At 44.4% G+C, this 23,453-nt stretch overlaps 1 protein-coding gene across 1 annotated transcript in view; it reads left to right on the forward strand.

Moving 5' to 3' along the window:
* The window catches only part of SRRM4 (serine/arginine repetitive matrix 4), a 72,092-nt gene extending 48,969 nt beyond the window's left edge, over positions 1-23,123 (forward strand). The window contains exons 4-13 of the mRNA XM_081966282.1: positions 541-615; positions 2,295-2,321; positions 3,501-3,551; positions 4,041-4,136; positions 5,256-5,424; positions 12,487-12,821; positions 13,462-13,671; positions 17,148-17,258; positions 18,127-18,273; positions 19,798-23,123. Coding sequence (XP_081822408.1) covers positions 541-615; positions 2,295-2,321; positions 3,501-3,551; positions 4,041-4,136; positions 5,256-5,424; positions 12,487-12,821; positions 13,462-13,671; positions 17,148-17,258; positions 18,127-18,273; positions 19,798-20,092 — 1,516 coding nt within the window. The 3' untranslated portion in view covers positions 20,093-23,123. The remainder of the gene's footprint in view (positions 1-540; positions 616-2,294; positions 2,322-3,500; positions 3,552-4,040; positions 4,137-5,255; positions 5,425-12,486; positions 12,822-13,461; positions 13,672-17,147; positions 17,259-18,126; positions 18,274-19,797) is intronic.
* The last annotated feature ends 330 nt before the right edge of the window (positions 23,124-23,453 follow it).

Genomic DNA, 23,453 nt, shown 5'->3' on the forward strand with positions numbered 1-23,453 from the left:
AGAAAAAAGAAGACATTAAAAATAAAATTTCTTCCTTCTTTCCTTCCTTCTTTCCTTCCTACTCTTCTTTTCCCCTTTCCCGTCGTCTTCCTTCTTTCATTCCTTCTTCTGTTCTTCCTTCCTTTCTTTCTTCTCATCTTTTCCCTTTCCCATATTCCCTTTCCCATATTCTTCCTTCTTTCCTTCCTGTTTTCCTTCCTGTTTCTTTCCTTCCTTCTCCTTTTCCCATCCCCTTTCCCATATTCTTCTTTCTTTCCTTCCTGTTTCCTTCCTTCCTCCCTTCCTTCTCCTTTTCCCTTTCCCATCTTCTTCCCTTTCTTTCTTTCCTTCTTTCCTTCCTTTCTTCCTTCTCCTTTTCCCTTTCCCATGTTCTTCCTTCTTCTTTTTGTTTGCCTGTGTATTTTAACGTACAATAAACTCTAATAGGGGAAAAAGAAGAAGAAGTACCAAAGCGCCTGCTGCTTTTCGTTTACTTCAAATTGCAAATCCCACTCGCACGCTTCATCCAAGTAAACAGAACTTCTCTTAACTTCTTCCTAGATCTCCGTCCTACAGTGTTTCTCCTCCTCCGAAGAAGAAGAAAAAGAAGAGCTCAAAGAAAAGGAAAAGAAACAGGTACACTTTTCCACTGGACGTTAATTTTTCCTGGAATAATAAATCCATTCGGACTTTTCTTTAACGTAATTTGTGGGTTCTTATATTTTGAAACCCATTAACAAAGGGCAGATACGGCATTCCAGAAGCAGACAATGGTTGACTTACGATGAATATGTTTTATGATTATAGAACTTGATTATTTATCACTTGTTGCTTGCATGCACACGGAGAGCTTATGCACCGGAGAGAAATTCCTTGTGTGTCCGATCACACTTGGCCAAGGAAGAATTATATTTATTTAAGGTTCTATTTAAGCAGCGGAGAAATCTATTTTTTTTTTGCCACCAGTTCTGTGGGCGTGGCTTGGGGTGGTGTGTCATGTGACTGGGTGGGCGTGGTCAACTTTCTCCCACTTTTTAAAGCATTTTTTTCCCTGCCGATTCGGGCGAATAGGTAAGGAAAAAATGCTTTTAAAAGTGTGGGGGGGGGGGGAAATGGTTCTGACGAGTCTGACAGCTGATCAGTACGATTGTCGGGACCATTTCCCCCCCACACACACTTTTTAAAGCATTTTTTGACTACCGGTTCCAGCGAATGGGTAGTAAAAAAAAAATGCTTTAAAAAGTATTTTAAAAGTTCCTATAAGTGTCACCGAACCTTCTTTTTTTTATTTTTTCAAGCTTTTTTTTTTACTACCGGTTTAGACAAACCTTAGCATTTTTTGCTACCGGTTCTAGCAAACCGGTTAGAACCGGTAGCATTTCACCCCTGTATTTAAGGTAAAAAATAAAATGAAATCAGGCATAAGTCACATAACAAGCACGTCGTTTAGCAACAGAAAAATCAGATTTCAATTGTGGTCGTAAGTTGAGGACTTAATTGCGTCACCCTGGGGCATGTCTGCTTGTGCTTTCTATTTTGTTTTTTTGAAAATCTTATTTTTATTTCAAGTTTTTTATTTATTTTTGTTGCATAATAAAAAAAAAAATTCTGAAGAGAGTGCTGTCCGAATTCCTCCTTTAACATTCCCACCAAAAGATATCATTCATTTTCCATTATATTTCCATTGTTTCCAATTTTAGCTGTGTTACTTTTCTTCTCCCATTTTCCAATTTCTAGTTTTTTAACATGTACAAACTGTATAATTTTTCTTTCTCTTTAAAAATAAACAGTTTGTCATTTCTTTTCCATCCATTTTCTATTAACAATATGAATCTTCAAGTTTCAAATTTCAAGTTGTATATAAATCGAAATGCAGTAATTATTTAACAGCTTTAAGGTTCTTAATATAATTCCCACACATTTTAATTAAAACATATTTTTATCTTGTTAACAATAGTTCTTTCTACTGGATCATATCATTCTATTATTCTCCTGTTTCTAAATTTTCTTTTCTCTTTTTCTTCTTTTTATGTGCCTTGCATCTTTTCTTCTGTATCTTTCCTCGGACTTTGCAATAGATTTTTTTGAGTATCTCTTCCCCAAGTTTCTCTTTCCCATCTCCCTTTATTTTTACCGGGGTGATTTCATGCAGATGTTTCACAGATGTGCAGTTCTGAGATTTGAAAATAGCATCTTGACTCCTATTTCAAACCTGTTTTGATCAAAATATTTTCGCTGACTCCTGCAGTCTTCCTGCCCTTGATTTTCCACTTTGCAAGTTTAAAATTGTATTTACATGTGTTCTCCTTTTGCAGGATTTCTTCAAAGAAGAAAAGGCACAGGTAAGGAGAGAGAGTTGGCTTTGATCCCTGCCTCAGCAATGTAAACCTAGAACCGTAGATGAAACTGCTTTTCCCAGGGCTCAGCGAGAGCAACTCTTTGCTTCAAACTCCCCTTCAGTTAAGCCCCACAATGAAAACTCTCCATATGGCAGAACTGTTTCTCCTGAATGTTGAAATATTCTTACTTTAAAGGAGAATATTTGTAGCTCAGGAGTCCTTGGTGCTCTTTGAGCTTGGAGATTTTCTTGAAGACGTTTCATTACCCAACTAGGTAACACCATCAGTGCTAAAAGGGAGTGGGGTTTGCAGAGAGGAGGAGGAGGAGGGGGGGGAAGGCACCAGACTGTATGAGGTCCTTGGTGCTCTTTGAGCTTGGTGGTTTTCTTGCAGACATTTCAGTACCCAACTAGGTAACGTCATCAGTGCTAAAAGGGAATAGGGTTTGCGGAGAGGAGGAGGAGAAAAGGAAGGAGGAGGAGATTCACTAAACAGCCATGTTACTAACTTAACAACAGCAGCGAATCAGTTAACCACTGTGGCACGAAAGGCCCTTGAATAGAATAGAATAGAATAGAATAGAATAGAATAGAATAGAATAAGGGAATGGAGCAGAGTAGAATAGAATAGAATAGAATAGAATAGAATAGAATAGAATACGGGAATGGAGTAGAGTAGAGTAGAGTAGAGTAGAATAGAATAGAATAGAATAGAATAGAATAGAATAGAATAGAATAGAATAGAATACGGGAATGGAGTAGAGTAGAGTAGAGTAGAGTAGAGTAGAATAGAATAGAATAGAATAGAATAGAATAGAATAGAATAGAATAGAATAGAATACGGGAATGGAGTAGAGTAGAGTAGAGTAGAGTAGAGTAGAATAGAATAGAATAGAATAGAATAAGGGAATGGAGTAGAATAGAATAGAATAGAATAGAATAGAATAGAATAGAATAGAATAGAACAGAACAGAACAGAAGAATTGGAAGGGACCTTGGAGGTCTTCTAGTCCAACCCCCAGCTCAGGCAGGAAGCCTTATCCCATTTCAGACAAGCGGTTGTCCAATCTCTTCTTAAGAACCTCAGGAATAAACTGAATGGCCTTCGGACAGAGTCACCCTCTCTAGGGGCCTCTGAGAGACGGACGAGGCAGCCAAGTAATCAATCTGTTTCTTATTCTAGCTCCTCCAGCCCCAAGAGGAAAAGGAAGGAGGGAAGAAAACACAAGAAGCAGTAAGTTATGGCTGGGTTCTGCATCCCGTCTGGTAGGCTAAACTGGCGCCTGCCTTTCCAGGCGCCCACGATTGGTGAGTGGGAGGCTCGTTCAACACAAGCGAAACGATGGTTATACAATGGTGACTCTCTTTCGGCGTAGCTGGTGAACCAAGGCAAGAATCATCTCAGACCATCTCCATCTACTCCCCCTCCCCACCTGAAAAGAATTCTGTTCCAACTGCCACTTGGGTGTGGGCGTGGCCAGGACATGACTCATCCAGCCTGCGGGCTGGGAGTTTGGACATTCTACTCCTCCTCCCCACCTGAAAAACACCCTGATGCCAAGAGTCGGGAACGACTAGTACTTATATGCAAAGGGGAACCTTTACCTTTAATTCTTTACCAAGACCAAATGCCTTTAATGTTAAGAGATTCATGAGCTGAAATTTCTTTGTTCCTACGTAAGGTATATTACATTTTATTCCATTTGCTTTCTTCTCTCAAAAGCTCTCGTAGCCGTCCACAAAAATCCAGGCGCCACCATTGCCATTCTAGTTCGGGAAGCAGTACCATCCATTCTCCGTCGGAGAGCTACAGAAGTCGGTAAGCAATCTCCCAGTTTTCCCCGATTCTCTAACTTCGTTCTCCTTGTTTTGCAAAGTCAGCTAGTACTAAGAGAGCTTTATTTAGTCCAACCACCATGTGGGAAGTCGATGAACAGGGAGGAGGGAAGAGTAAGGTAGCTTCGCAAAAGAAGAATTGTAAAAGGAGAAGAAAAGGGAAAGGAAGCTGCCTTGCTTTGAAGTGCTTAAAAAGCAAGAAGCAAAATCTGGGTCCCGGCAAAACCCCTTTTATTTACACGACTGTGAATTCCTTTCATTCGCAGTCAGCAAGGCTTAGCAAACAGTCTTTCAGGGGAATGTTTATCCACACGAACCTTATCTCGCTTGGAGAGCTGCCAAATAGCTAGTTTCCAAATGCAGGGCAAGGCAAAACTTGGCACAGAGTCTCTTATAGTCACAAACAGAACTTTCCACTCTTGAAACAACCAAATGAATGAATTGTTTCCTGCAAAAAAAAACCTCCCCGTTCGCTCCTCTTTTGTTTCCTAGGGGAGGAGCCAATCATCTCCAAGGTGTGACTTTACTCCCAAGTCGACCCTGCTTTCTTAATTGTTCTTGTCTTCTGGCTCTGCACATCAGCACACTGGGAACAGGCTCCAGCTGTTCCTCTGCCTCACTGATGTCCGACTCTGAAGGCAGCTGATAACTGGCATATGACCCTGGCCCCCTTCTCTGCCTCCAATACAGACCCTTCGTCTAAGCTATTCTCAGCCCCCAGGACTGGCCCATCTTCCTCCCCAACCTCCTCATTGTCCGACTGGCCACCAGCTGGCCACAACAAGGTGTTTTACTGAAGAGTTCCTCAGGGAGCTTGTCTCTAGTGGAGTGTGTGCTTTGGGCTATTCTGTGTGTTGTATTTATATGGTGTCTGTTGTGTGGCGCCAGGGATTCGAACCGCCGAACTGCTGACCTTTCTGATCGACAAGCTCAGCGTCTTAGCCCCTGAGCCACCCTTTCACTAAAGTAGACATGCCCAATTCCTGCAACCGATGGTTTAGCCTCCAGTCCCCTTGTTATTCTCGTTATTGCCGTTGCTAACTTTACAGGCTCTGGAAGGGCTATGGAAGAATGTAAAGTGGAGGGGACTTTATTTTGACAGACATAGGCTGAGGAGCACATTCCATGATGAAAGCCGTAAAGGTAGACCCGGTCGTAAAAGGCACTCGTCGAAAAAGACATCTCACCGCGACGAAGCAGAGCTCTTGGCTGGGAGCCCTTTCCTTGGCTGCACCCTGCCAAACAATTACTTTCTCTCCACCACCGAACTTGTAAGTACCCCCTGTCTACTAAACCTCCTTCGTTTTGGACTCAAAAGATTTGTGTGGGGTGTTGTGATACGTTGAAAGGCTCTATCGTTTTAGTTAAGATGGCAACCTGTGGAGAACCACGTTCTTTATTCGAAATATACTCGTTTGATGATTTGTTTCTTTGTTTGCTCGTCTGGTAGAAGTAAGGAAGGAAAGACGGGTCTGGGCACATGCAGGGGTGGTCTTCAAACGTTTTAAACATTCCCGTGAATGTAATTGCAGGATGAAGTGTGGGGAGTGAGTGAGTGAGGAGGATAGAGGGGAGAAGAGGTGGAGCAGCCTTTGCTGCCTTCAAACTCAACATCCCTTTTTGATAAGATAGATAAGATCACCTTCATGGTAACTTTTTTTTTTTTACTGTGTGCACGCACAGCTCTGAAAAGTGAGCATTTAGAAGCTCAGCTGCTTCCCTTCCAAGTTAGGAACAGTAAGTAAAACAGCTGACGGAGGGAAATCCACTGTGCCACGTGAGTGAGATGAGCTAGAAAGCAGGAAATAAAGGACAGGATATGGTGGGGCGAGTGGGCGAGGCCATCTGATCATCAGAGCTACCAATTTACCTGAACTGGTCCAAACCGGCCCAATACCATCTCTATATATACATACATAAAACATATACCTGCACCCATACTTATACATACATACATTACATTACATTTTTGCTGATAAATAAATGAAGGGAGAGTAGTATAGATCTATTTCAAGCTATTTAGCTCTCATCAGCTAGCCATACCCTTACTGGCATTCGAACTTGGGCTGTTTTTACATATTAGGCAGTTGTATTAACCTCTAAGCCACAAGCTCTCCTCCCTTGTCAACTGAGCCAGGGGAATGATTAATTGTTTTTTTTTCTTTTGTCAAAGCATCTGGTGTGCCCAAATATGTGTCCAAAGTCACCCAGTTGGCATGCATGCCTAAGGTGGGACTAGAACTCACAGGCTCCTGGTTGATGGCTCCAAGTCACCCAGCTGGCTTTCTTGCCTAAGATGGAAGTAGAACTCACGGTCTCCTGGTAATTGGTCCAAAGTCACCCAGTTGGCATTCATGGCTAAGGTGGGACTAGAACTCACCGTCTCCTGTTTTCTAACCTGGTGGCTTTAATCACTAGACCCAACCTGTTCCTTTAACCTTTTCAGGAAGAATCCTCAAACATTTGCATTTTGCAACAGTTCTTCTTCTGTTGGCCCAATTTTACTTTAATTGGGACTTTTAGGAATTGTTTTCACTTTGGGGAGTCAACCTGATGGCTTTCCCGAAAAAAATGTTGACTAAACGGCTAAGCTTTAGCTTATCCTTGTTGGATTAAGTGTTACTCTGACATCATCAGATGGTGGTAAATGTCTTTGTCTGAACTTGGAAGCTATGCAGGGTCAGCCCCGGTCAGTATTTGGATGGGAGAGGAGCAGAAAATGTTGGCACTGTTGGCTGAACAACAAAATGTTTGTTTTAAAAAAAAATCACCAAGAAAACAGTGATAAAACGCTTCCCTCTTACAGCCAAGAAAATGACAGGACTATGTCCCTTAAGCCCTTAAAAACCAAGCTTGATCTGAAGTCTTTATTATCATTCCAGCTTTCACCGTATCTTCCTGATACGTTGGCACGCCAAGGTAGAACTTCTGAGTTAATTAAAAATAAACGAGGCGAGTATTTCAAAGAACAAGGCTTCAATCAGTCCCAGCTGCCGCTCTGACTTTGTCAACCAAGGAATGCAGCTCACTTCAAACTAAGACACCCCCCCCTCCTATAAATATTCTCTTACATGGAATAGAATATAATAGAATAGATGGAATAGAATAGAATAGAATAGAATAGAATTATGATGGAATAGAATAGAATCATGATGGAATGGAATGGAATAGAGTAGAATTATGATGGAATGGAATGGAATGGAATGAATGGAATAGAATAGAATAGAATAGAATAGAATAGAATTATGATGGAATAGAATAGAATAGAATTATGATGGAATGGAATAGAATTATGATGGAATGGAATAGAATTATGATGGAATAGAATAGAATAGAATTATGATGGACTGGAATGGAATAGAATTATGAGGGAATGGAATAGAATAGAGTAGAATTATGATGGAATGGAATGGAATTATGATGGAATGGAATGGAATAGAATGGAATAGTTGGAAGGGACCTTGGAGGTCTTCTAGTCCAACCCCCTGCACAGGGACCACTTCAGACAAATGGTTATTCAATCCTTTCTTTAAAACGTCCAGTGTTGGAGCATTCACAACCTCTGGAGGCCAGTTGTTCCACTGATGAATTGTTCTCAGTGTCACGACTTTTCTCCTCAGTTCTAAGTTGCTTCTCTCCTTGATTAGTTTCCACCCGTTGCTTCTTGTCCTGCCTTCAGATGCTTTGGAGAATAGCCTGACTCCCTCTTCTTTGTGGCAACCCCTGTGATAGTGGAACACTTCAAACATACGTGGACTTCAACTCTCAGCGTTGCTGGCTGGGGAATTCTGGGAATTGAAGTCCACGTATCTTAAACTGCCACGGTTGAGAAACGCTGCATTGGAGGCAGAGAGATGCTGTTGAACACCGAGATGGCTGCTTCCATCTGTCTCAGTCCACAAATTTATCTTCATTTCTCCAAGGGCCCATTCGGTGCCCAGGAAACAATGTTCTTGCGCTTCATTGAAAACCCCATTGCAATGGTGCTGGAGTAACCCTCTTCCGATTGGCTGCTTCTTAAGCAAAACGTTCAAGGCAAAATTAAAACCTGAGCTGAAAAGGTAGACTGTTCGTTCGTCTTGTCTACCTGGGCTCCCGTCTGCTTTTTTTTAAAGTGAAATGAATCCCTCGAGCTCTCTTCGAAGCTGGCGCAATCTCACACCCACCTCCTGAAATCCCATCCTAATGTTCGACTGTTTGGAATCCCTTCCGTAGATCTGATATTGGTACAATCGAGCGGGATCAGAAGCATTTTACAAGAAAAGCTTTGCACTCTTCTGTGCATAATAGAATTCCCTATGCCAGCGGTCACCAACGGGGGGTCCGTGAGAAAATTTGGGTTGTCCGCGGAAAAATTATTTGCATTTTTGATATTGCACTAAATCAGGGGTCCTCAAACTACGGCCCCTGCGATGGATACGTGCAATGAAGGCTTGTGTTGCTGCAGAGAGTCTCCCCATTTGGGGTCTTTTTGTGTGGGTTGGAGGGGGGCAGAAATTCCCACTTGGGGTCTGCTTCAGCCTCCTGGTGGGGGGCTTTGGGCGAAGGCTGGAGGGAAGTGACGCTGGTGGGGAAGAGCCGGAGGGCCTTGTTCCAGTGGGACTGCATCATGGCCTGGAACTGGCTGACCATCTCAGCCCACTGAGCCTCCAGACGCCAACACCTGGCCTTGCCCTCCCGCAGGTCTTCCCTCTGCTTGGAAAGCCTATGCTCCTAGTCCTCAGTGAGGAGCTTCTGCTGAGCCTCCTTCTCGGCCAGATCCAATTTGAACAGAGCTGTTTTGCCAACTCTTTTCTCCTGGGGGCTGCTGAGCTCCAGCAACTGCTTCCTGTTGGGGTCCTAAGGAGCCCGGGTGGGCAGACGAGGAGGGGCTGGGATGGGAGGGACGAGTAGAGGCTGGCGACGTGCCCCTTGATGTGACTGACATCGAGTTGGCCACGCCCACCCAGCCGGTCATAACCACATAACCACCTAGCCACACCCACCTACCTGGTCATTAGGCAGATCCTATTAGTGGTCTGTGGGATTTGAAATTATGAATTTGGTGGTCCCTGAAGTCCAAAAGGTTGGGGACCTCTGCCCGATGCTACTAGGCTCAAAATTCTTGGTTTGGATAACTGCGTCGCTTGGGTTCAGATTTAAGTATTGCATACAAAATTGTAGGTAGTAATGTTTTACCTGTAAATGATGGTTTTTTTTCCCTGTTTTAATCTCAATCATACGTGCGCAAACAACCACTTTAAACTCAGGGTAAATCGTTCTAAACATGACTGTAAAAAAATACCATTTCTGTAATAGAATTGTCAAAGTTTTGAAGGCTCTAACTGATTCTGCAAATTTTCACAGTTTCAGTCGCAAATTGACTTCCGGGGACCTCACTTTATACTTGAGTGGTCCATAGAGGGGGGCGTGCATAAGCGCACTAAGTGCCTCTCGTCCCCGTCGTTGTATTTTTCTATTGTTCCTGTTTTGGTTTCTGTTTGACAAATTATAATAAATCAAATCAATCGAATCGAATCAAAACAAGGGGAAAGTGTTCTCACGAAGGAGGAAAACCTGAACTGGGTTATCACATTAATATGGAAATAAATGCAGCGTCTACGTTCGTTGAATTAATAGTATTTGTTCTATGAATGGATGAATGAATGAGCCCTACATTTTTGTGTTGTCGTTCTGTTTTCAAATCTTTTGATTTCCTGGGAAATTTTTTTTTTAATTTTTGCATTCTCTGTGAGCCCAAGATCTAGGGATCCATTAGACAGGAGGAATTTGAGAGGATTTAAAAAAACAAAAAACAAAGCATAGAACATTAAAAAATAAAAAGCAAATACTGGATTGGTCTAACGGAAGAGAGAGAGAAAGACAGAGGGGTTGAATTTTGATTTTCTTTCTTCTTTTTAAAAAAAAATCTCTCTTGTAATTTAAAACTCTAACCATGGACTTACGTTCCCCACTCTTCCCTTTTTCTTACACCTTACCTACTAAAGGAGGAAGTCTTGCTTGGTAAGTGAATGCTAACCACAAGCTGTGAGGATATTAATTATTAGAGGTCACTCAGAAATATTCTACCAGGGGGATTATACACAGCCATCTATGTCTGCCTTCTTGCTATAAAGGAACTTTTAATTTTTAATTGGTTTGGTTTCCCTTATTTAGTTTTTTTTCCCCTCTCTCTTTCTATCTCTCTCTCTCTCTCTTTCTCTCTCTCCTTCTCTTTCTCTCCTTCTCCTTCTCTCTCTCTCTGTTTTTAGTTATGATGTAAAAAAAATACCATTTGTGAGCTGGGTGTTCTTTATTTCATTTTTTAAAAAGTCATCTTCTGTCTCAGAGGTTATGATCCTATTTTCCCAAAAAGGAAAAGGTTTTAAAAAGGGAGACAGTCTTGAGAACAAACTCTAGCCAAGATTAAACCTTCACCTATTTGTAAGCGTTCTTTAATAATAATTTTTTTAAAAAAAACTTGGGAATGTTCACATTGATAAGTAGGAGCCCTGGACCCCAGACCCTTTTTATCAAATACCCATTGCCCCGAGACGTCATATTCAGTGCGGGATAGTGTGCAAACTTCACTCGTCCCATTTTTCAGGGCGGTGTTTGCAATGAGGAGAGCAGGAACTGTGAAGTTGGCGCCTCTCATATATTCCAAGCCATGGACTGTTAACGTTCTAAGACATAAAATGATGACATGCACTTTCTCAAAAAGGAATTTTGGGGTTTTCTTTGCTTTTCCTTGAAGACATTTCACTCCTCATCCAAAGGAGTTTCTTCAGTTCTCAGTTCCGTTCTCCAGAACTGAAGAAGCTTCTTAAGTGAGAAAGCAAAAGGTCTTCGAGGAAACAAAAAACCCAAGAAAGTCCAGCGGTTGTTATTTTGGAAAAAGCATCTATGGGACAACCACGACTTGGTTGACTGAGAATCTTGAGAGACGTAGGCTTTCTCATAGTGACTTGGCTGTCCCACCCTGCAGAGATTTTGCGAGATTTGCCAAAGAGTAAACACGTCCTGGAAGAAGAAAAAAACAGTACCGTTAAGTAAACCTTAACTTAGCCAAGAGAGACCGCGACAGAGGTGGTATTATGCGGCAGCGCGAGGCTCCGCCCACCCACCCAGACATCATCATGGACCTTCTGCGTGTGCGCTCCCGCTACCGAACCGGTAGTGAAGGAAATAGGATACCATTACTGGAGAGAGAGAGTAGAGGGTGAGAAAGAAACTCAAGATTGCCCTACCTTGATTTTCTTCACATCAGCCCTTCAAGGTAGACGAGACTAGGAATCCAACTCTCTTCATGAGAATAAGGGAGGCTATTGCCTGTTATATTTGAGCAGCCAGTGGCCTAGAGGTGAAGACAGTCGCCTTCCACTCAGAAGGTTGAGAGTTCAATCCTAGGTAGCGACAGATGTTTCTCTAACGGGGCACAATGAGAAAATATCTGCTGTGAACTCCGCATAAACATCAGGAAGGGTGTCCGGCCAGTAAATGCTCAGCTCTATTCAGTTGCCCTGCCCTTACCTTGAAGCAAGGGATTACAGACTCATAAAAAGGAAGTTAGTTCCTGGCCTATCTATCTTGGAGGGCTGACAGAATACAGAGCCAGCAAACTGGGTTACAGCTTAACCATGATTGATTCCAACATTCAAGCCTTCTGTTCCCCTGCAGTTGAATAGAACAACAGAAGCGCACAAATTTGTTTGGATGACGCTGTTACAATTTTTGTCTGGTTTCTACAATTAGATGGTTTTTTTTTTCCTGTGACGATCTATTTCTATTGCTTCTTTTTGTCTCCTTTGATTTGTTTAAGGTTTTTCTTACGTTTTCTTAACCTCCTTTGATTTCTACCTTGTAAAAACAAAATCACACAGATACACCTTTTTGTCAACATGAACTGCATGCTGTTAGTATTCTTTGCATGATTTTAAAAAACTTCCGATTATATCTGGGGGACAGAGAGAGAAAAAAGACAGCGACATAAGCATTTCTTTCTTTTAGGAAGATGTGATTTGAGTTCAAATTTTTTTCTTCCTTCCTTTCTTTCATTCTTCTTTCTTGCTTTCTTTCTTTTCTTTCCTTCCTTCCTTCCTTTCTTTCTTTCTGTTTCTTACTTTCTAACTTTCTTCCTTCTTTGCCTTTAATTACAGACTGAATCCTAACGGTAAATAAGAACAAAAAAACACCAGAATAACAAAATAAAAAGGGTGAATTTGACAAGCAAGTAAAATAGAGCCCAACGTCTTATACACGCACCACCCAAATTTGGGGAGGGGGGATTTGTCTTTCCTTCTTGTGGGTACAAGAATTAAACCCTGGCAAAACATGTCTCTTTTTGCTTACAGATCTCAGATTCCAGGTCAGCTACTGGCCTCTTTAAAAAAACAGCATGTCAGCTGGGGAACCAAATCAAAGAGAACGGAGATACGCACGAATATGATTCGGGAAATGCAACTTCTTCCCCTCCGTCCATTCAGACCAGCGCACCCAGGTCAAAAGGCAGCCAAGAATCCAAGGGTGAAGCCCCCGATGGCTTCAGCCAGGCCTTCTCTCCCGGGAAAACCAGCAGCGTCAGCAGTCCCGATTCTGGGAATTCACTGCACAGCTACAGCTCCCAAACCAAAGGAACGGTTTTGGAAGTACCGAGTCCGTCTCCCCGGGATCTCTGCAAAGATCAAAAGTAAGTCATCTGTCAACCCGCAAGGCATCCCTGGCCTGCTCTTGAGTTGCCATAGGAAAAGAGGGGTGGGTGGGAAACCGATGAATCGGTACGGCAGCAAAAGACAGGTGCACATTCCATTCTTATCTGTCTCAAGGCTGTCTCCCAGGGTTACTTACAGAGGCTGGAGAGGCATGATCTCTACAACCCGTGAAACTGCCCCACTGGCGAATGTGATTGATGACACACCCTGGGGTGGAGGGGGGAAATAGGGTCATGATTGGGGCCGTAAATTAAATGGGGTCAGAGCTGGCTTCGCTTGGGAACGTGCCAACAATGCTTTGAGCTCTGAGCACATAGCCCTTATAAGCAGTATCCTGAATAACAGGAAATGAGCTTCCTATACTCTTCTCTGCTGTCCTCACCACTCTCAGTAGGGACTTTCAATCTGAGGTGCTGCTGCCACGAAACAAAACGGTGACGCAATTTGTTAAAATGCTCTCCATCGTGCCTCTGTAAAAAGTGGCCAGGACAGAAGGAGAAAGATGTGCTCTCCTCAGAAAGGTTTTTGAAAGCCGTGTGTCTTGTAAAAGAGGTACGTTCCTCATAGGTCCCTGGCCATCTAGAAACACTGTCCTTTCTGGAAAACTTCTCTTTTCAGTGGAGAGCCTTGGCCGTCTCTTGAGCCTCTTGAAAAGAAGAAGGACGACATTGTCTCGCCACCATTTTCCAGTTCTCCACTTCAGCCATGTCCTCGAAATATATCTCCTTCTAGCAGGTCATCTCTGGACTCCAGCCACTCTGGACCCTTTCATCACAAGGTGAGACGCAGATCTTCATCAAGCCCATCTTGTTGTTCATCAAAATCCAGGTGAGTAACATGCTGGGTAATTTGTTTATTTTATTTATTTGTATCCTGCCTTTCTTATTTTTACAAATAACTCGTGGCGGTGAACACACACCTACCTCCTCCAATTTTTCCCACCACAGCAATATTGGGACTAGAACTCACCGTCTCCTGGCTTTCATGGCTGAAATGGGACTAGAACTCACAGTCTCCAGCTTCCCAGCTTAATGCCTTAACTACTAGACCAAAGTACTCTAGGAAAAACTAGGAGCATGAAGTATTCAAATAAGACCACCTGTTTCCCAATGATTGTGCACTGACTGATTATGTTCCCAAATAAACCAGCTAAGACTGCTGAGCAAAGCCGTTAGGTGTGTTGGCTTTCAAATGGGTTTTCCTCTGGTGGTGTTGGTTGTTTGCTTGTATACAAGAGTATATGGGGTTTGCTCCCCGTTCATGTACAGGAGCTTTCCATGCTGGTTGATAGGGGTTGGTTTTCTCCTTGTTAGTTCCTTGATTGGGGTATTGTTTTCCACTTCATTGTTTGTCTGGTGTTAATCCCTGCTTATCTGGGTATTGGCTACTGGAGAAAGTGTTTTCTGCCTTTGGGTTTTTTTAATTGTCCCTTTTCAATGGTGAGTTACTGTGGTTATGTATCAAAAACAATATCCTAATCAAGGAATTATAATGATAAAAAACATACCACCACCATCATTCACAGGGCTTATCTATATATATATATATATAAAAGCGAAATACCACTCCCGCATCATCACGAAATCTCCAGAACCGTACAACCTACAAACTTGAAATTTGGCACATATGTTCCTCTTGGCTTCAAGGTGCTCGCTAGAAAGGATTTTTTGAAATGACCATCAGATCATTAGTATTTCTTATATTATTATTAACACGCTCTGATGCTAAGGAAACGTTTTACTCCCCCTGCCCACCTGAAAAGAACTCTGTTCTAACTGCCACTTGGGCATGGGTGTAGCCAGTGCGCGACTCATCTAGCCTGCAGGCTGGGAGTTTAGACATTCTACTCGCCCTCCCCACCTGAAAAATGCTCTGATGCTAAGGAGTTAGACTGAGGGAGAGAAGGGGATAAGATAGGAGAGGTCTCTGTGGCCTGAGGGAGAGAAGGGGATAGGAGAGGATCAACGGGGCCAGCCTGAGGGAGAGAAGGGGATAGGATAAGAGAGGTCTCTGTGGCAAGCCTGAGGGAGAGCACGGGATAAGATAGGAGAGGTCTCTGTGGCAAGCCTGAGGGAGAGAAGGGGATAGGATCAATGGAGCAAGCCTGAGGGAGAGAAGAGGATAGGAGGGGATCAACGGGGCCAGCCTGAGGGAGAGAAGGGGATAAGATAGGAGAGGTCTCTGTGGCAAGCCTGAGGGAGAGCAGGGGATAAGATAGGAGAGATCTCTGTGGCAAGCCTGAGGGAGAGAAGGGGATAGGATCAATGGAGCAAGCCTGAGGGAGAGAAGGGGAGAGGAGAGGCCGATCCTAACTACTCATTAATTTTCAAGCTGCAACTGATGATTTCTTAAGCCCGATCACATAGTTTCGTAGCGGAGCATGGGTATCCAGCTAGTCCCTGGAGCAAACCCCACCTTCCTTCACACAGATGATGTTACTTAGTCAGGTAATGAAATGCCTGCAAACAAACAAACTAACGAAGCTCAGAGAACACCACAATTCTACCTGAGCTGTATGCATTTATCGTCTTCTATTGTAAAAATTATTCCCAGGATTTCTTCCCAGGTGCAAAACTGCTTACGTTCTAACCCCTCGCTGTCTTCGGGGATTGCCGCTGAAAAATCAGAAGCGCTTCCTTTTCTCGGCCATAAACAAATGGCTAAATCAGTTGGGCACATCCCAACAAACCAGACTGGCCAAGAATTTTGAACATTCTGTCATAAACAAGGACGTTTATATAAGCATAATCCTACAAAGGGGTTTTTAAGTCACGGTTTGGTGACCAAGAAGTAATAGTCCGATTTACATATAATGTGCGTGGATTTGCATATCTACTAAACCAGAAGTAAACAAACCATGCAGCCGTTTAATGCAAAGTATGAATCTGGTTTCGGCCTGATCATCTTAGCTCTTCTTACCGGGGAGAGGTGCTAACAAGCTAGGTTTTTTTCCCCCCTGTTCTTTATTCAGCACTAGCTGATAACCTGGTATTGCCCGGATATTTATTTATAGGGGGAAAATGTCTGGGCCAAACGTAATTCCTACTGTTGGATTTTCCCCCTTACCAGAGGGACCCCCCTTGTGGAGTACTCTGAAGCTGTTACCATGACAACTCCACTGTGCTGTACAGTAGAAGCCATTTTATGACAGCACAGTAGAAGCCATTTTAAGGCACAACAGTCTGTATCTTAACAGAACACACACCCCGAGAGGTTTTAGGGGTCTCTTACCCCCCACAGTATTTGTCTCCAGAGAGTAAGTCATCTGTGTACCAAGTTTGGTTGAAATTGCTCGAGGCTTGTCCCAATCATCGTGATCCGAGAACAAGAAGTTGTTGATTTGCAACCTTTACAACTCGTTGTCTAAAAAGTGCACCTTCACTGGTCTAGGGTCTCCTGCCTTGAGCATGGGGTTGGACTAGAAGACCTCCAAGGTCCCTACCAACTCTGTTACTCTGTTATTCACCATTTGCTTTCTTCTTATAGTCCTGACTCTTTGGGGGAAGGAATAAACAAGAGATAGTGCTCAACAAATTAGCTCAGAGGCTGTCTGGTTTGCGTGCTCACCTTAAATTGCAGGAGAAGCCAAGAAAAAGAGATTGGGAAGTGCAAAACATGGATACTTTTCTTATTCCTGAGGGCAGATTTTTAATTTCTGTTCAGTATGATATTAACTTATCTTGACTAATGGGTTTACACACATACCCACCCCCCAGTTGCTGCTTCTGTTGTGCTATTTGTGTATAAATAGCACATTAGCAATAATTAGTGATAAAAGCATTGAAAACACTGGGTGGGAGGGAGGAGAGAAAGAAAAAAAAGAGATGGATGGAGAAAGAGGGAGGGAGGGAGGGAGGAATTCCGTGAAGGAAGAAGGAAAGGAGGGAGGGAGGGCTAAGAGAAGAAGGAAGGAAGGAAGGAAGGAAGGAAGGAAGGAAGGAAGGAAGGAAGGAAGGAAGGAAGGAATTCTATGGAGAGGAAGGAAGGAGGAAAGGAGGAAGGGCGGGCTAAGAGAGAAAGGAGGGAAGGAGTGGGAGAGAGGGAAGGAGGAAAGAAGGAAGGCAGGGAGGGAGGGAAGGAGGGAGGAAGAAATTCTATGGAGAAGAAGGAAGAAGGAAAGGAGGGAGGGAGCACTAAGAGAGGAAGGAAGGAAGGAGTGGGAGAGAGAGGGAGGGAGGAAAGAAGGAAGAAAGGAAAGGAAGAAAGGAAGGAAGGAAGGAAGGAAGGAAGGAAGGACCAGTTTGCACCAGAAAACAATCCCCTGCTTTTCACCATACTCTCTTAAACCTCTCTTCTCTTCTCAGATTCTCTTCCCGTTCTCCCAGTTACACTCCTAAGTCCTGCAAGAGAGCGACTGGAAGCAGGAACTCAAGATCCCGACGCAGCCCCAGCTACTCTCAATACAGGGCTGGCAGGTAAGTCCAGATATCCCTGAGTCCCCTGCTGGAAATCCACCCGCTGCCCTGGGACCCACGTTGCTGATTTCAACCCTGGACTATTGTAAGATGAAGGGAAATCCCATCCAGAGGATGCCTTCAGCAAGGAGATCCTGTGTCCTGGTGTGTGTGTGTGTGTTGCAGTGGTGGGTTTCAAATTTTTTAGAACCTATTATGTAGGTGTGGCCTGTTTTGTGGGAGTGGCTTGGCAGTCATGTGACCTGGTGGGAGTGGTCAACTTGATGTCACTCACCAGGAGATGTCATGGATTGGGTAAAATGTGGTGAACCTGTCAGAGTTTGTTGCAGAAGAATCAAATCCAGAAAAGCACACACGCAGATAACTGATCCAGCTGGATTCATTAACTGCTTTATACACGTAGTAACCAATGAATAAATGTACAACACCCATAGTAGGTTATTTCAACGTGGTGGAGGTTACAAGCAGAGCACAAGCAGGAGAGAACAGTTTCATCTCCCAGTTCAGAGCAGAGAGAGATCAGTTTCGGTTTCGATTCTCAGCACAGACTCAGGTCTGTTTCAGTTTATTTATTTATTTTATTTATTTCTTGGATTTCTAGACCGCCCCCTCTCCCAAAAAGTTCCCATTGGCTGGCTTAGTTGCGATGCCTATTCATTGGCCGACCCTGTTCCCATGTCTCTCCCAGTCATGAGTATTCTAACCAAATCTGGGGCTCGATTGTGTGGGGATAAATGGAAGATTACCCATAATTCAGCCAACTGTACAAACCACCTTCTTACAGTTAGATTCAGCAGTTGTGGCTCCCAGCCCCATCATCAACGTCTAACCTTTCTGGAAATGTCTTTTTTATCCCCCCCACTCCCAGAGGTCGTGAACAAGATCACAGTTACGGCTCCAGTGGGAAGGAGTCCCAAAGGCCTCAGGGCCGGCGGCGGGGCAAACAATGCTATTCCCCCATGAGGAAGCGTCGAAGGAATTCTCCCAGCCATTTGGAAGCCCGACGGATAACCAGGTGAGGTAGCGGGAGGGGAGGTGACCGCTGGTATAGGTGGTACCTCACTCAATAGTAACAACTGCGAGAGGGATCTTGGAGTCCTTGTGGACAACCGTTTAAATAGGAGCCAGCCGTGGGCAGCAGCTGCCAAAAAAAACCCACATATCCCCCTTCTTCGTGGCAGGAAAAGGGGCAGGAGGAGGGGGAGGAGAATCCCGTGAGCTTAAACTCCTTCGAACCAGCTTCGCGAGTTTGTTGTGCAACTTCAAGGGGCAATAAACCCCAGGACTTTGGATGGAAAGAGATATAAATGGGATTTTATTCACAGACAGGAGGAGACGGAGATTCACGACGTTAGAAGTCAACCACTATCGACCGCCTACCCTGGTGGGGCAGGCATGCTTGGGTTATTTCCTTGGTTTTAAATGCCGTGGATCACTTTGCACTGCACTTTCAGAGTAGTAGTAGTAGTAGTAGTAGTAGTAGTAATTTATTGTATTTGTATGCCACTTGATTCCCAATGATAAAAGATGTCATAGCCTCTTGTGTTTTTACATAGCCATGAAGAAAGATGAAATGAAGGAGGAGGGAGGGAGGAGGGAGGGGAAAGGGGAGGAAAGGAAGGGAAAGAAGAGAAGGGAAGGGAAGGGAAAGGAAAGGAAAGGAAAGAAGAGGAAAGGAAAGGAAAGGAGGGGAGGGGAAGAGAAGGGAAAGAAGAGGAAAGGAAAGGAGGGGAGGGGAGGGGAAGAGAAGGGAAAGAAGAGGAAAGGAAAGGAGGGGAGGGGAGGGGAAGAGAAGGGAAAGAAGAGGAAAGGAAAGGAGGGGAGGGGAGGGGAAGAAAAGGGAAAGAAGAGGAAAGGAAAGGAGGGGAGGGGAGGGGAAGAGAAGGGAAAGAAGAGGAAAGGAAAGGAGGGGAGGGGAGGGGAAGAGAAGGGAAAGAAGAGGAAAGGAAAGGAGGGGAGGGGAGGGGAAGAGAAGGGAAAGAAGAGGAAAGGAAAGGAGGGGAAGGGAGGGGAAGGGAAGGGGAAGGAAAGGAAAGAAGAGGAAAGGAAAGGAGGGGAGGGGAAGAGAAGGGAAAGGAAAGAAGAGGAAAGGAAAGGAAAGGAGGGGAGGGGAGGGGAGGGGAAGGGAAGGGGAAGGAAAGGAAGGAGAGGAAAGGAGAGGAAAGGGAGGGGAGGGGAGGGGAAGGAAAGAAAAGGAAAGGAAAGGAAAGGAGAGGAAAGGAAACGAAAGGAAAAGAAAGGAAGGGAAAGGAAAGAAAAGGAGAGATTCAACCTGGAAATAAGGAGGAATTTTCTGACAGTGAGAACAATCAACCCATTGAACAGAAGTTGTGGGAGCTTCATCCCTGGAAGCTTTCACGAAGAGACTGGACTGCCACCTGTCAGAAATGGTGCAGGGTCTCCTGCTTGGGGGGGGGTTGGACTAGATGACCTACAAGGTCCCTTTCCAACTCTGCTAATCTGTTCTCTGTTAAAGCAAACAGTGAGCATAAATCTCCCCCCTCTCTCTCCCTCCCCCCTCTCGATTTCTCCTCTCCAGTGCCCGAAAACGCCCCATCCCTTACTACAGACCGAGTCCTTCTTCCTCCTCCTCTCCCAGCAGATCGAGTGTTTACTCCTCGGGGTACAGCTGTCTCGGTTACTCTCCAGCCCGGAGCCGCAGTTACTCCAGCGATCGGACCTCCAGCTGCAACCGGAGTTGGAGTAGTTACGCCAAGAGCAGCCGAAGCCGGAGTAGCGGAGGGAGAAGCCGTGCGCGAAGTAGTAGCAGCAGCCGCAGCAGCAGCGATGATTCTGCCTCGGTGGGCAGCTATGACAGTTTGCAGCGTTTGTAGCCACCTTGCGTTGTGGATTGCAATCCTCTGCCTCTACTCCAGCCCACCCAAAGGGACAACCTTCTCCAGATGGTCCTTCATCCATCACGTTCTTGGAAATCATGTCGCCTACCATGGTCTGGAGTAGGGGAAATGTCTGAAAGGAAGACCTCCCCTTTCCAGCCTCATGTGGTCCCCATTGTAGAAGTCCTGGCCCTCACTCTGGTTGTGGTTGCGTTCCCACCACACACCGGCCCTCGGTTTGCAGAAAAGGACCCACCCAAGGGGACAATCTTCTCCAGATGGACCTTCATCCATCAAGTTCTTGGAATCATGTAACCTACCGTGACCAGGGGTATGGAGAATGTCTGAAAGGAAGACCTCCACCTTTCTAACGTCATGTGGTCCCCGTTGTAGAAATCCTGGCCCTCACTCTGGTTGTGGTTGCATTCCCACCACACACCGGCCCTCGGTTTGCGGAAAGGGACCTACCCAAAGGGACCATCTTCTCCAGATGGTCCTTCATCCATCTTTGAGTGAGGTGGCCTTGAACGATGTAGGGCCAAGCAAGAAACACAACTGATAGTTTGGGGTGCGGTTCAAGCTCATTGGATTGGTGGAGGAAACCACCCAGAAGACGTCTCTGGTTCTTCTTCAGAAATGGAAAAGTGGAAACATCTCAACTTCTCCTTCACGCTAGGAAGGGCCTCCTTCCATGCAAGCCCCATCATGTCTGAGCCACCTGGGATGTATCTCATCCATTCTCTTCCCACTTGCCTCCCACTGTGTCTCTGTCTACAAGTACTCCTCAACTTACAACAGTATGTTCCACTCGAAGTTTCGACGGTATTGGGGGAAAAAAAGGGACCGATGACCATTTTTCACACTTACTGACAACCAGGGCAGCGTGAATTTGTGATTCGCTCGGCCACTGGTTCATATTTATGACAGTTTGCAGCATCCCAGGGTCCTGTGATATCCTCTTTTGCGACCTTCTGACAATGGGGAAATCAGATCCACTTAACAACCCTCTGACTCACAGAACAACGGCAGGAATTCCCTGAACAGTGGTGGGCAAGAAAGGTCATAAAACTCACCTAACCACTGTCTCGCTTAGCGATGGATAGTTGGGTCCATTGTGGTCATAAGTCGAGGACTGCCTGTATTTCAAGGCCAGTTGGCCGAATCGATACATACCTTACCACAGGCTCCGAATAGGTTAAGCCACTGAGGTCTAGGTACCCCACCCCCCAAAACAAGGTCTAGGTACCCTCACTTAGGGGGCCACTCCAGGGGCTCCTAACAATCCTTCTTTTCCCTCTGTCAATTCAGCATTGTTCTGTTTCTTTCGTTATTTATTCACTATTTATTATCTGTTGGCATGAGCAGGAAATTGTGGCGCTGACGTTATCAAATTTTAATTTATTGCGTTGTTTTTGTTTGTTTTTTTAGTATTGTAATGTTGTTAGATTTGGGGGTTCGGTTGGCTTGGAGACCCAAAAGCTACGTTTCTGGCTCCCCGCAGCTTCTCCTTGCCCATCTAACCAAGAAGAAAATCTTGGCTTCATGCTGGCGCTCGCTAAGCCAGCTTCCAAACCTGGCTGGAAATTTTCTCCTAAAGAAACAGACAGTCTTCATGATCTATTCTCTGTTTGGGGTTTTTGTTGTTGTTGTTGTTTTGTTTTGTTTTTCTCTGTTTCCCTGAAAATAAGTCCCTCCCTGGGTAATAAACCCAATTGGGCTTTTGGGCGCATGCGCTAAAATAAGACCCTCTCCCGAAAATATTGCAACACAGCAGCAGCCACGAGGTGACCCCGCTCGCCGCCTCCTGGACCTCAAAAATAATAAGACCTCCCCGAAAATCAGGCCCAGCGCTTATTTCGGGGGTCAAAAGAAAATAAGACCCTGTCTTATTTTCGGGGAAACGCAGTAAATAATTGGAGCCATAAAGTACCCAAGAAGAAGAGATCAAATAAAATATAACTACATGTATGCCTCGACTTACAACGAAAAAAAAATGTCACTTGTGATTGTTTTCCATGCTTACAACCATTACAGCATCCAGGGGAAGGAGTCAAACAGGGAATTAGTCTGCAATCATTGCATCGGCGAGGTGTGATCCTCAATCAAACACTCAGAATAGAGCTGGAAGGGACCTTGGCGGTTATCTAGTCCAGCCCCCTGCTCAAGCAGGAGATCCTAAACCATTTCAGACAAGTGGTTGTCCAGTCTCTTCTTAAAAACCTCCAGTGTTGAGGTACCCAGAACGTCTAGTGGCAAGCTGTTCCACTGGTTAATTGTCCTCACTGTTAGGAAGTTTCTCCTTCGTTCCCCCTTGAATGCCATTGAATTATCTTTCTGGTCCTATACTAGATAAGGAACTTACCTAGATAAGATATCTGTCTTACCTAGTCGGGCTCAGATGCAAACTACCAATCTGGAAATATTCCTACCCTGTTTCCCCAAAAATAAGACCTCCCTGGGTAATAAGCCCAATGGGGGGCTTTGGAGCGCATGCGCTAAAATAAGGCCTCCCTGAAAATATCGCAACACAGCAGCAGCCAAGAGGTGACCAAGCTTGCTGCCTCTTGAACCTCAAAAATAATAAGACCTCCCCGAAAATAAGGCCCAGCGCTTATTTTGGGGGTCAAAAGAAAATAAGAGCGGGGAAACACGGTACCACAATGGGGACTAGAATTTTCATCGCTGAACAAGGCAGTTGTTACATGTGAGTTGTGTCCAATTGTACAATCATTTTTCTTATGATTCTTAAGCAACTCATTGCCGTTGTTCAGTGAATCGCCTGGCCATTAGCAAACCCGGCTCCCCCCCCCTCCCCCCAATTGACTTTGCTTGGTGGAAGCCAGCTGAGAAAATCACAGAGGATGACAACTGTGGCACGAGAGGTCGTAAAATGCGAGCAAAACTCACTTAATGAATCTTCCACTCAACAACGTACATTTTGGGCTCAACTGTGGTCGTAAGTCAAGGACTACCTGTACTTTTTTTAAAAAAAAGGGAAAGGAAAGGGAAAGGAAAGAAGAATGGAGAGAAAAGGAGAAAGGAAAGGTAAAAGAAAAGAAAAAAGAAAAGAAAAGAAAAGAAAAGGAAGAGATGGAAGGGAAGGAAAAGAAAGGGAAAGGGAAAGAAAAGGAAAGGACGAGGAAAGGAAAGGAAACAAGAAAGGAGAGAAAAGGAGGAAAGGAAAGGAAAGAAGGAAAGAAAAAAGAAAGAAAAGGAAAAGAGGAAAAGAAAGGGAAAGGGAAAGGAAAGGAAAGGAGAAAAGAAAGAAAAGAAAGGAGGGAGGGAAAGGAAAGAAGAAAGGAGAGAAAAGGAGAAAGGAAAGGTAAAAGAAAAGAAAAAAGAAAAGAAAAGGAAAAGA

Source organism: Natrix helvetica, assembly GCF_964273705.1.
Source record: "Natrix helvetica genome assembly, chromosome: 14".
NCBI classification, from domain to species: Eukaryota; Metazoa; Chordata; class Lepidosauria; order Squamata; family Natricidae; genus Natrix; species Natrix helvetica.